At 38.0% G+C, this 12,240-nt stretch overlaps 2 protein-coding genes across 4 annotated transcripts in view; one reads left to right on the forward strand and one right to left on the reverse strand.

The window, feature by feature from the left end:
- Window positions 1-3,826, forward strand: part of ITPR3 (inositol 1,4,5-trisphosphate receptor type 3) — a 137,462-nt gene extending 133,636 nt beyond the window's left edge. For all 3 annotated transcript variants that reach the window (XM_060773131.2, XM_067467987.1, XM_060773130.2), the window contains 2 exons: window positions 16-177; window positions 650-3,826. In XM_060773131.2, coding sequence (XP_060629114.2) covers window positions 16-177; window positions 650-718 — 231 coding nt within the window. In that variant the 3' untranslated portion in view covers window positions 719-3,826. The remainder of the gene's footprint in view (window positions 1-15; window positions 178-649) is intronic.
- UQCC2 (ubiquinol-cytochrome c reductase complex assembly factor 2) lies at window positions 2,674-11,134 on the reverse strand. Its single transcript, XM_060773132.2, has 4 exons — window positions 10,951-11,134; window positions 5,354-5,428; window positions 4,932-5,001; window positions 2,674-3,215 (listed from the first exon to the last, which is right to left on the reverse strand). The coding sequence occupies exons 1-4, from the start codon at window positions 11,086-11,088 to the stop codon at window positions 3,121-3,123; spliced, it is 378 nt and encodes a 125-aa protein (XP_060629115.1). The 5' UTR covers window positions 11,089-11,134; the 3' UTR covers window positions 2,674-3,120.
- Window positions 11,135-12,240: the final 1,106 nt, after the last annotated feature.

The raw sequence follows: 12,240 nt of genomic DNA on the forward strand, positions 1-12,240 counted from the left end.
CAATGACCATTCCAGAACAAGAACTTGGATTGGTTTCCACGAATGCGAGCTATGTCTTTAGTCAGCAATGAAGGTGAAGGGGAGCAGAATGAGATCCGAAGCCTACAGGATAAATTGAATTCCACCATGAAGTTGGTATCCCATCTCACATCACAGTTGAATGAGCTGAAGGAACAGGTAAGAACCAAAAGCAGCAACAGGGATACTTGAGGCTGGACCAAGAAAACGAGCATGTTTAGGATGTTTTCAAGTGTCAAGATATTTGGCCACTTTTGCTATCTAAAAGTCACTTGCTGTTAGTAGCAACGTATGGGACCGATCTTAGAGGACTTCACTTTTTTTTGTGTTTTCCTAATGTTGTAGAGTTTAAATTTGCCAATCACATCCCAGGTGGCTACATGTGGCTATTTTGGAACCATGCCTGTTCTCTGGAGCAATTTTAGGCTCAGGGAAAACTTTATTCACAATTGGGATGGGAATACATGGAAGTATCCCTTAGGTTGCAAAAGTTTTCCCAAGCCTAAGAAAGTCTTGGGAATATACAGAATTAGCAACTCAATGCGGAGTACAAAAATTGTAGTTCTGACAAAGGTTGCATAGGTTCAGATGGTGGCAACCATCTTTTGAATCTTTCTTTCTAAAATTTCAGATGACAGAGCAAAGAAAGCGAAGGCAGAGGATGGGTTTTGTGGATGTTCAGAATACAATGAACCACTGAGATAACATCCCCAAGCCAAAACTGTAACAAACATATCCACTTCCTGAGGAGGATACTTGGTACTGAATTCCCTGAACCAACCTCATCTTCAAGGAAAGCTGATCGATGACATGATGATTCATACTGTGGAATCGCAGCATCACCTTTTGTTCATCTCTCATAAGGTTGATTGCAGACACTTTATTCAGCAAAAGACCTGAAATCAATTAGTGGGATTGCTTCATGTGGATTCATAGATTATCACATATTTGGGAGCTTTGTTGCTCTTTATGATAACGCATGTTCTACGAACAGAGTTCTTGTCTTTCTCCACGCACTACATTTTGATGGCAATCTAGCCAGGTGCAAATAGTACTGACACTATTACTAGCAAGTAGTACTTTGCTATATTTTAACTTATTCCAGAAGAGTTCATGGAAGGTCAACATACAAGGATTTAATGCTACAAGTTTATCATCTCAAGTTCTCTGGAGCCAGTGGATTTTTCTTACTTTTATGTCTTGAATCCTGTCTCATTCAAGAAGAAACTGGAAGAAATTGTACTGTTAGTAATATTTCAGATGAAGATGGCTGGCTGATTATATTGTTGAGAATGAAAGGAACCTTTTTAATTCCAAAGAGAGACATTGTAGGGTTTACAGGGATCACTCCATTGATAGCAATTTTAGCAAAATGTTACTGAATTTTTATTGGTCAATTATATTGTTACTTTGGCTCTCAAACTCATTCATTACCCATTACTGGAACTATCATTTAGCAGTTTGATGACTAATTTGGCCAGTGCAAACAAAATGCCATAGTACTATGAATAGGCAACCTATGTCACCCCATTGATAAGAGTGGCAGATAGTACACTTAAGGTTCATCCTGCTTTTAGGAAAAACAAGATTTTATAGCAGAAGTATATCCACTTGCTGAAGCCAGGTATCAGTATGCTTTCATTATCACTAGTAATCATTGAAATGAATGCTGAAGTAACATTAGACAGCATGTGTAAATGACGTTGAGATTCAGTGAAAAGACAGAAAATGCACTATTCCAATCTTACAATTATAAAAATGTTCCAGTTTAGCAAATGAAGCAATCCATTGCCAGGAGATTAAGTACAACCTCTTCTCCAATCCTTTAGACAGCTACATAACATACGAAAGCTCATTTTGGGTTTTGCTTCAAAGTAGACCAGCACTACCTGTAGATCAAGCAAGGGACAATCTGAATAAGGCAGGATGACTGCATGACAAAAACCTGGTCCAGAGTGTACTCTATATGGGGAGACTAAAGAGGAGCCATTTTGTATCTCAAACAACCTTTTTTCTTCTTCTTCTAACCAAAGCAGAATTTATATTAAGTGTACAGACTGATGTGCAAATTTCAGAGAATAGAAAATCCCTAATCAAGTAGACCAGCTTTGCCATTTTTCATATTTTCTGGTATGGTTTATGAACATGGTTTTAATTTTAGTATGGAAACTAACGGAAGTTTTAACACCCAAAATCAAACCAATAAATGGAAAAGAGGTGAAGACCTTTCTTCTTTGTATGTAGAAATATGAACTTCTCAGGTACAAGTGAACAGTTTTCTAAAGATCTATTTAAGTAGTTAAAGAATTGTAAGTTTTTGGAGGGGTCTTGTCGATTATTCACTATACTATGCTCAGTGGAGAATATAAAACGCAAGTCAAGTGCATTGAACAATAGGCATTAGGCCTCTGCTGAATACCACCAACAAATGAGGTACAAATTGTATAGAAGCATGAACCATTGCTGTACAAACTACTCAGTTTTGCATAATATCAGCTAGTACACTGCATAAATACCAGTAATCTGGCAGAACCATAGGACATGACTAGGGAATATCATGAATCATAGAGTTGGAGACCACATGGACCACCTAGTCCAACTCCCTGCCATGCAGAAAAGCACAAACAAATGACCACATAGAGATCCACACAGCTATATAGTGTAACATATATATATTTGGAAATATCTTTGAATTCTAGAAAGTTATGAAATACAACTCCCCTTATGGTCCAGCACATCAGCTGCAGGATAATGTTGGACAATAGTTTTTCCACAAACAAAAATGTAAACAATCATAGAATGGCAACCGTGACACCATCTACTGCAAATATATTGAACATTATCTTAGTACCCTGCATAAACACATGTAATAAAATGGGCTTGGCTTATCCCATTGAAGAATAAGTCTTTAATCCGCCAAGCCTTTAATCCGTGTCCATGATAGTAATTCAAAGATGAGATCAAAATTGACTGGATCTTTGGATTTAAATATCTTGATGTTTTGACACCAACATATGTAAGGTAATTAAAATCCTGTTTCAAGAAAGCTTATCCATCCTGGCAAAATAGAGTATTTCAAGAATACTGAGTAGCAGGATAATATCATTTGGAATCTTCTTCAGGAGATTTGGCAGAGAATTTTTCCCGTAACTTTGTCCATTTTCCTTTCTTCGCTTCTTCCAGTTGCTTCAAGCTGTCTGCAACCACAGGAGGGAATGGACAAAGAAAGATAGTATGTGTTATGTAGAGCTCTGTATTGATGCCTGTTTCCTCAAAAGGTTTTACATGCTGCAAATTTGATACAATGTATACAGGTCACAAGCCAGTCATAGCCAATCTTGGGTCCATGGTGCCTGATCCTGTCCAATTCACATGGATGAAAAAACTAGCATTTAATATTATACAACTAGTCAATTTTAAGGCACACAAAAACCCCAAGGGGTGACGTAATACCATTAATGTTCAGCTACATCAGTTTCTGCTTCAGTGCCTGAGGCAAAACTGCTTCTTTTTTACTCAAACAAGCTCTACGGAAATTGCCATTTTTCAAACACTGCACTGAACAAAAGCCTAGTATTTAGATATGTCCCACTTCAAATGTGTTTCAAGTATTTTCCCATAAAGTGTCTTTGTATAGACATAAAGTTGCTAATACAAATAACAGTATGGAGGAAAGCTGATTTGTAAAAAGGGATTCTCAAGCCTTGTTTAACAACTAAAAAGGATCACTGGAAAAGAGGACATGTGCAATTTATTTCTTGGTCTATCTTTGCCCCCAAAATAAACTGCTACTGTATGAAGAGAGAAAGTGAACCGAAATCTGTTGGATTACAGTTGTCTTTAGTACCTGTGTTGTTCTTTGAAGCTTATTAGCTTTGAGTGCGCACACAACCTTTTATCTTCTTATCTGTGTGTCTCAAAGAAAGGGAAACTAAATACTAGAAAATCCGCATTAACACACAGTACTTCTCATTTCCATAATGAACTCTTTGCTCCTGTACTAACACGACTGAAACAAACACCACCTTTGAAACAACCATGCCATACACCTGGGTTCAGAACAATGTTGTTGTGCACCTTCAACTCTCTTCTAACTTATCTAAGGCAAAGTGACCAGTGTTTTATTTTTTATTTTTTATTATTATTAAACTTTATTTGTACCCTGCTAGCATCTCCCGAAGGACTCGATGCGGCTTACAAAGGTCAAGGCCTCAACACACAATACAAAACCTAAGGCAAATTAAAAACAATTAAAGCAATATAAACAACAGGCAATAAACAATACACTTCTTGGCAAGATCTGTGCAGAGGGGCATTGCAATTGCCTTCCTTGGGGGCTGAAAGAGTGTGAGGTCTCCATATCTGGCTGGGAAGTGATCTGAACCCTGGTTTTCCAGAGTTGCTGTCCAGTGCTCACACTGCTACACCAAATCAGCTCTCCCACACTGGCTCTTGTATTAACAGAAGAAGAAAACAGCCATCCCAACCTACTGCAAAACGCAATACAATTGTGATCAAGTGTGCATTATGTGAGCTGCTTACAGTGTCCTTGAAGAAAGTACAGATGGTGGTTGAGGAGAAACATTCTTGTTAGTGAACATTCTTGTTGCTTATAAAGATAACTGCATCATTTTGTGGCAGGACCAGTCTGGCATAAGCTGACATTCTAAATCTACTTATGAATTTCTGCTTTATTACCTCAAGCCAATATTGTTAGGCACTATTGCTTTTGAACCCCAAACTTATTCCATTCAAAACTCAATCTACTTGCCAGGTGGCTCCTTATAATTACATTAAGTATAAAGGTTGACTACAAAGGGTCACATTGTTTCTATGCACAGAAAATGTGAAAAGCAGCTAAACAGTGTTTTTACCCAACAGAAAATACATTAAGGAATAGTTAGACTAAGTACCTGTTGCCAGAACCATCTTGCATTCTTCCACTGTCACTCCAGTGAAGCTTGTATCTTTCAAACGCGGGTACTACACAAAGAGAAGAACGTTAATAATGTAGGCAAGCCTTTTTTTTTTTTTGAAAAATTACATTCTTATTCTGCATATTGCACTAAACAGTGCATGCTGTCTTATGAAATTTACTGTGGTGTCATTAAATTACCATACTCATTTCCAATTGTTGATAAAGTAAAGAACTATCTCTTAAATACAAACACAGTAGAAAAGGTTCAGTAAAATTCCTTGTTATTTTCTTCTGAGCAAAGGATGTAACAGGAAACCAGAAGTATCCTTAACATCAAGATTACAAATAGAACCCAAGGGCAGCAAAATAGATTGTAACACTGGATAACTTGACTTCTGACATACTGACACATCTTACCTTGGTTTTATAATGATTGGTGTGGATTCTGGCTAAGCTCTCAAACATTTCATCACAAGTCACTGGATCAGGAATCTGCAAGAACACAAAAGCCCAAGGAAATCCTCCTTAGAGGAAGCACAAAACCACCTGGTACTATCTATTATTGCATACTGGGTTGTACATCATATTCAGATTCATTTCAAATCCAGAATAAAAAAGGTGGCAATTAGGACAACAACAGCTCTTGCACAAAACTCCATTTATTCTGAAATGCAAGAGGCTTGATTATCTCAGAAGTATATATATATATTCTAATTCTGACAGTCATTAAAAGCAACCCAAAATGTTAAAGGGTGAAGCACAAAAACTCCTGCTTTGTTTTGTCTAAAATATGATAGGCTTAATACACTTAGAAGGGGCTATTAGTCCTATAAATTTTCTCTGCAGAACTTTTCACAATGATGACAGGAAGGAGGGGGTACTTCTTTTCTTGCTGCCATATTAAGAGTGGCTGCAGAAGAAAAGTAGTGTGGCAGAGGTGCTTTTTCCCCATATGTTTGGGAGGTTTTGTGTGATTTTAGAGCAAATATTTTGCCCAAACTGCTTTTTTATTATTCAATGGCAGACTAAGTGTGTTTCCAACCCTAGTATGGGTTTCAAGATTTACAAAGCTGGGACTTAGTGAACACATGTTGCCTCCCCTTACCCTACATGATAATGCAATCTCAGAAAGTCTCATTTGTTGCATTAATTATGGAAGCCAGAATAGTATAGTTAACAGAATCAAACAGTCATGTGCTGGTTTTTTCTCAATCAACTCATTACTTTCTTGTGGGTGCACCGTATGCTCTAGACATTGTTTGAGATACAACTTGTCTTATACAATGCAGTATTTAAGCTTATATTATCTATATTTATGCCTAGAATATACAGGTCTTGCTTTTCAACTATTTCCAGTTTTTGACTGTGCTCTGGCCCCTAACCCACCAAATAAGATGGAGACAACTACATAATTTTGAGTTTTACATATTTGTGTATTCAGAATGAAATCTTTTGATAGTATGCAGGTATCAAGAGGAAAGCTGGAGCATCATTTTAGAAAGAATAGCCTATCACATCTCATTACACATAAATAAAACAGACATTAGGTTTACAAAATGCCTTTATAGTTGTGACTGGGTGCTTTATACATTTCTCTTGTCATTTGGCAGTACATTTCTCTTCACTGTATCAAATATTTTATGCATACAAAATGGTATCAGTGCCACAAGCATCAATTTAAATTTATCAAAACCGAGTGGCAGTTTTGGGAAATTAAAGTGGGACTTAGCAGTTCCGAGAGCAAAGAAAAATGCCTTCTGAAATACATGCAGCAGATTGCTCTGGTGACAAAGATAACAGAACAATTTCTTGTGCTGCTCTCAGAATGATCAAGAGATGCTGGTTCTCTTGAACTAGCATGTCTGTCATAGATATATTTCATTAATACTTGTAAAATTAATAGCTTTGCCTCTAAGGAGCCTACTACATACTGAGATATTATGACAATGCACACACACACACACACACACACACACACGTGTGTGTGTGTGAAATGTTCGTTTGTGGGATTAACATAACTCAAAAGCCAAATTGAAACCAAATTTGGACACAATACACCTTTCAGGCCAATGAGTGACCATCACTCATAAAAACACTGAAAAACACAACAGAAGAGACTTAAAAAGTCAAAAAATAAAAATACATTACAATGCATGAACATAACCACATAAACACACATATACACAAATATATACACACACAAAAACACATATACACAGACTACGCCACAGCAGCATGTGGCAGGGGGTGGCTAGTGCCAACTATTAAGAACTCAGAATTTCAAGGGTTGAAGTGAAGTGCCTCATAGTTATGAAAAGCTTGAGGCAGCAGCTTATTCTGACCCAAATTATATGCTATTGCACTCAGTTGGAAGAATGGGAATTACTCTGAGGAAAGGTAAAGAGCTGTGCCCTTCTCTTACCTGTTTACAAGAGGAGATTTTGCAGCTAGGAAACCCAGTGCTAGTTTCCATCAGGCAGATTGGAAAGAAATAAGGGGATCCTTGTAGGTTCAAAAATGCTCTTGGAAACTGACACATACAAATTAGACACCATCAACATTCAAACGGGCATAATCCTGATCAGCAGAAGCACTTGGTTTCAGGCTGCAGCAGAGGAAAATGCAATACTTTATTGCCATTTAAATCATTTTCATTCATTTTAAAAACAGCGTAACTTTAAGGTCTGTTACCTTAGTGGTTTGGCCTGTAGATATGTGCTGCTTGGTTTTGAAACTTACAAGCCAGGAAAACAGCGTACAGTCTGAATGTTGTCATCCAAGAGCATTTTTGAAACCAACTAGGATTCCACTCCTCCTTTTTACACAAAACAAATGGCAGTTCAAAAGCTATCTGAAATCCACCACTATTACATTTTGTTAAGCTGATAAGAACTTTAGATACATCAGACACATCACTATGGATCTATCCTACTACCTCTGGAAAGGAGATATGTTTTGGTGTTCACACTTATCATTACAAGTCTACAAGAAGAGTTTTCCTCAATTTTACATGATGAGGAACGGCCATATGAGATACAATTATTTACAAGAATCTCTTCCAGTACTGAGTGGACATTAAAAAAATCTTTCCCATCCAAACCTCAATTCTGTGTGCAATTGCTTGGGCATAAACTTGAAACAAACTATGACGTTTTTTAATAATAATACAGTAGAATTCGTCATTTATACAGTACTCTATCTTGGAAAAGACAATTCCCATTTTGTGTGTGTGTGTGTGTGTCTGTGTGCATGTGTATGTATGTGTATGTATATATTCTCTTTTTTATAATAATTTTTATTGATTTATCACAATTGCTACATTTGTTATACATTTGTTATTACAGTTACATTTTGTTCAACACACTCTTTAACATGTTATTTTATTGTTTTGCTTAAGCATTTTTCCCCGTTTTATTTTCCCCACATTGCATGCATATTCTCATATGCATGCAATGAAAAAACATTTGGCAACATTGTAGCTGTTTTAAACTGTATTTTGGAATGCTGAATGCAAAAAAACAAAAACAAAAAAAAACAAAACACACACACAATAGAAACATACCACACATATTTTTTTTTTTACAAATTACTAATTTCATTTAGTCATATATTAAACATGAAAATGGCAAAGCAAGTTGTGATGGAGCAACTCTGAGTTCATTTCTGGATTCAGAATGCCCGATTACTAGAAATCCAGCATGTTTTTTAAAAAATATCTAATTACTCTCCATTTTACGGGCATGGGATTAGAAAAAATCTGTAAGATGTGTCATAATTTAAACCATGGAGTTCCTTAAACTGAGATTCTGATAACAATCCTGTAAACAAGCCCTACTGATGAACACAGTGGTACTTACTTTTGAAGAAATATTATTAGACAACACATTACATCACTAATGGGTAATACAGATGAGGTAAAGGGGGAAAAGAACAGAAAGTCTACACCTTTTAACAGTTGTGTGCAGAATATATGATTTCAGGAGACACAGATTTTGCAGCAATCTCTTCGCACAACTATAGTTTTCCCCAAAACGTATATACTCTTTAAAAGGTAATATTACCTATAGTGATTATTTAAAGTCTTAAGTAAATAAATTTATATTTAAGAATAAATATTAGAATGATGATTTAAATCAGATTTCCATAGTCTATCTTGAATTACAATTTTATGACGGGTTTTTAAATTGTCATGCCTGTGCAGCCATGCACTACTTGCCATGTTACAGCAAAGAATTGCAAACGCGGACATTCCACAAATATATAGACCTCACTTGCCTAGTTTCCAACAGACCTCACAACCTCTGAAGATGCCTGTCATAGATGTGGGTGAAACGTCAGGAGATAATGCTTCTGGAACATGGCCATACAGCCTGGAAAACTCACATCAACCCAGTTGCAAATCTGTTTCTCATGTAATTTTGTGACAGTTCTCTGCTACTGCCATCTTTAACCCTATTGTGTAGATTTTTAAATCTCAAAAAACATCCTCACACCCAATTTCCAGAATTATACATCAAGGGGATCTGTGTGTATGCATGTATATAGGGAGGGAGGGAGACAGAAATACGAAAAAGAATGAAAATCGATTTCCAGAATTATAAACTGTTAAGCGGGATGTGCATTTTGGGAAGGGCCTGAGGAAGGGAAGTATATGTGTATGTATCTGTGAAAAACATGTGTATGAAAAACATGAAAAAAGATGCAAGAGATAACAAGAGACCACAAGCGGCCCTTGAGCAGACCTTGCACTCCAAGGGATGAACCAATGGGCTAGAAATGGAAAAGAAAACACAGAATCATATATTTTGGCAAATGGTAGATTTGCACGAAGCCCAAAGGAGTGGATCAACAACACATCAAATAGATATTTGAAAAAAAGATGCAAAAAAGAATGAAAAACTTCAGTAAAAATAAGGTATTATGGGTGTACATTTTTTGGATACGCACACACACACAAGCAGTCCCCTGCCATGCGTTGCTGTGGCCCAGTCTGTGTATATGTGTTGTGTGTGTATATATATGTGTGTGTAATATATGTGCATATGTGTGGGTATATATTTGTGTATATGTGTAGATATGTGCTTGTGTATATATGTGGTTTTGCGCATGCGTTGTAATGCAATTTTGGTTTTTTGGCTTTTAAAGTCTCTGCTGCTGTGTTTTTCAGTGTTTTTATGATTGATGGTCACTCATTGGCCTGATAGGTGTCTTGTGTCCAAATTGTCAGTTCATCCAGTGGTTTTTGAGTTATGTTAACCCCACAAACGAACATTACATTTTTCTTTATATAGAAGATATATATATATATGAAGCAACGAAAAACAATTTCAAGAATTATAAGGTATTAAAGGTGCATACATTATCTTCCAGAACATTAAACTTCTAAAGTGGTGTATTTTTGTTCCAAATATATATATTATGAAAGACAGAAAAACATTTTTTTCAAAATTACAGGTTGTTAAGGAAGTGCCAAAGAGGAAAGCTGCCAAAATTATAAACTGTTAAATGTGAATACAACTTTGGGGGGAGTGGATTGCAAACCCACCAACTTCCAAAACTATATACATTACAAAAAGCGAAAACTGATAAAAAAAATCCAAAAAAAAAAAAAAAACACCTTCCAAAAGTATAAGCTGTTAAAGCAGGCATGGGCAAACCTGGGCCCTCCAGGTGTTTTGGACTTCAACTCCCACAATTCCTAACAGCCTCAGGCCCCTTCCTTTCCGCTTAAGCGGCTGAGGGGGGAAAGGAAAGGGCCTGAGGCTGTTAGGAATTGTGGGAGTTGAAGTCCAAAACACCTGGAGGGCCCAGGTTTGCCCATGCCTGTGTTAAAGGCATACACATTATTATTGTGTGGGGCTGGCCCTCTATATTGCAAGGCGCAAGAGGTCTGGCCTGCTTCTGGCCTGGGCTCCCAAGGGCAACTCGCCCAGACACGCACTGCATAAAGGCGGCTTAACAGCGGCCTTCGTAGCCCGGCGGGCGAGGGGAAGGGCGCTCCCTCCGAGGCCCACCTGGGTGTTCTCTCCCTCGCGGAAGGCCTGCGCCACCCGCTGCCGCAAGAAGGTGCCCAGGTCCCGCCCGCGCTTGCTCTCCTCCACGGGCCACTCCTCGCAGAGCTTCAGGAAGCGCCGGTACCGCGTCACCGCCATCTTGGCCTGGCACTGTCTCCGCCCGCGCCACTGGGCAAGGACGGTCACGTGGGCGTGGCTGTGCGAATGACGTCGTCGACTGGCGACTGAAGTCTGCTGGGTGAATAATCAAGGGGGGCGGGAGTATGAGTTGGCTCTATTGTTACCATGGAAACATATTTCGGCCTGGTATAAAAGTGCCTCTTCTACACCAGGCAGGGGCAAACTTGGGCCCTCCAGAGATTTTGGACTTCAACTTTCACAATTCCTAACAGTTGAAGACAGTTCCATATTGTCTCCTGTGCTCTACTAATAATATAATATAATATAATATATATTATATATACATATAATATTAATAATATAATGTAATACAATATAATATTACTACTACTAATAATAATACAATATTATAATTATATATTTTATATCACATGTAATATTACTAATAATATTACAATATAATGGTGTACAATTTAGTAATAATACTGATGTTGTTGTTGTTCATTCGTTCAGTCGTCTCCGACTCTTCGTGACCTCATGGACCAGCCCACGCCAGAGCTCCCTGTCGGCCGTCACCACCCCCAGCTCCTTCAATGTCAGTCCAGTCACTTCAAGGATGCCATCCATCCATCTTGCCCTTGGTCGGCCTCTCTTCCTTTTATCTTCCACTTTCCCCAGCATAATTGTCTTCTCTAGGCTTTGCTGTCTCCTCATGATGTGGCCAAAGTACTTCAACTTTGCCTCTAATGTCCTTCCCTCCAGTGAGCAGCCGGGCTTTATTTCCTGGAGGATGGACTGGTTGGATCTTCTCGCAGTCCAAGGCACTCTCAGGACTTTCCTCCAACACCACAGTTCAAAAGCATCTATCTTCCTTCGCTCAGCCTTCCCTAAGGTCCAGCTCTCACATCTGTAGGTTACTACAGGGAATACCATGGCTTTGACTATGCGGATCTTTGTACTGATATTGTACTATGCTAATAGTTTAATATATCGTGTGTGTGTGTATATATATATATATATATATATATATCTTGTAAGCCGCTCTGTGTCCCCTTCGGGGTGAGAAGGGCAGCATATAAATGTAGCAAATAAATAAATAAATAAATAACACTCCAAAGCCCCTCCCTGGAGGGCCCAAGTTTGCCCCTGCCTGGTCTACACTGTAGAATG

Source organism: Anolis sagrei, chromosome 4 (genome assembly GCF_037176765.1).
Source record: "Anolis sagrei isolate rAnoSag1 chromosome 4, rAnoSag1.mat, whole genome shotgun sequence".
Taxonomy (NCBI): Eukaryota; Metazoa; Chordata; class Lepidosauria; order Squamata; family Dactyloidae; genus Anolis; species Anolis sagrei.

What these genes read in the sequence shown, in the direction of transcription:
- UQCC2 (XM_060773132.2), bottom strand. Translation starts at nt 11,088, where the DNA reads ATGGCGGTGACGCGGTACCGGCGCTTCCTGAAGCTCTGCGAGGAGTGG. An exon ending in CCAATCATTATAAAACCAAG is followed by an intron (nt 5,002 to 5,353) that starts GTAAGATGTGTC and finishes CTCTTTGTGTAG; the next exon opens with TACCCGCGTTTGAAAGATAC. An exon ending in CAAGATGGTTCTGGCAACAG is followed by an intron (nt 3,216 to 4,931) that starts GTACTTAGTCTA and finishes CTGTGGTTGCAG; the next exon opens with ACAGCTTGAAGCAACTGGAA.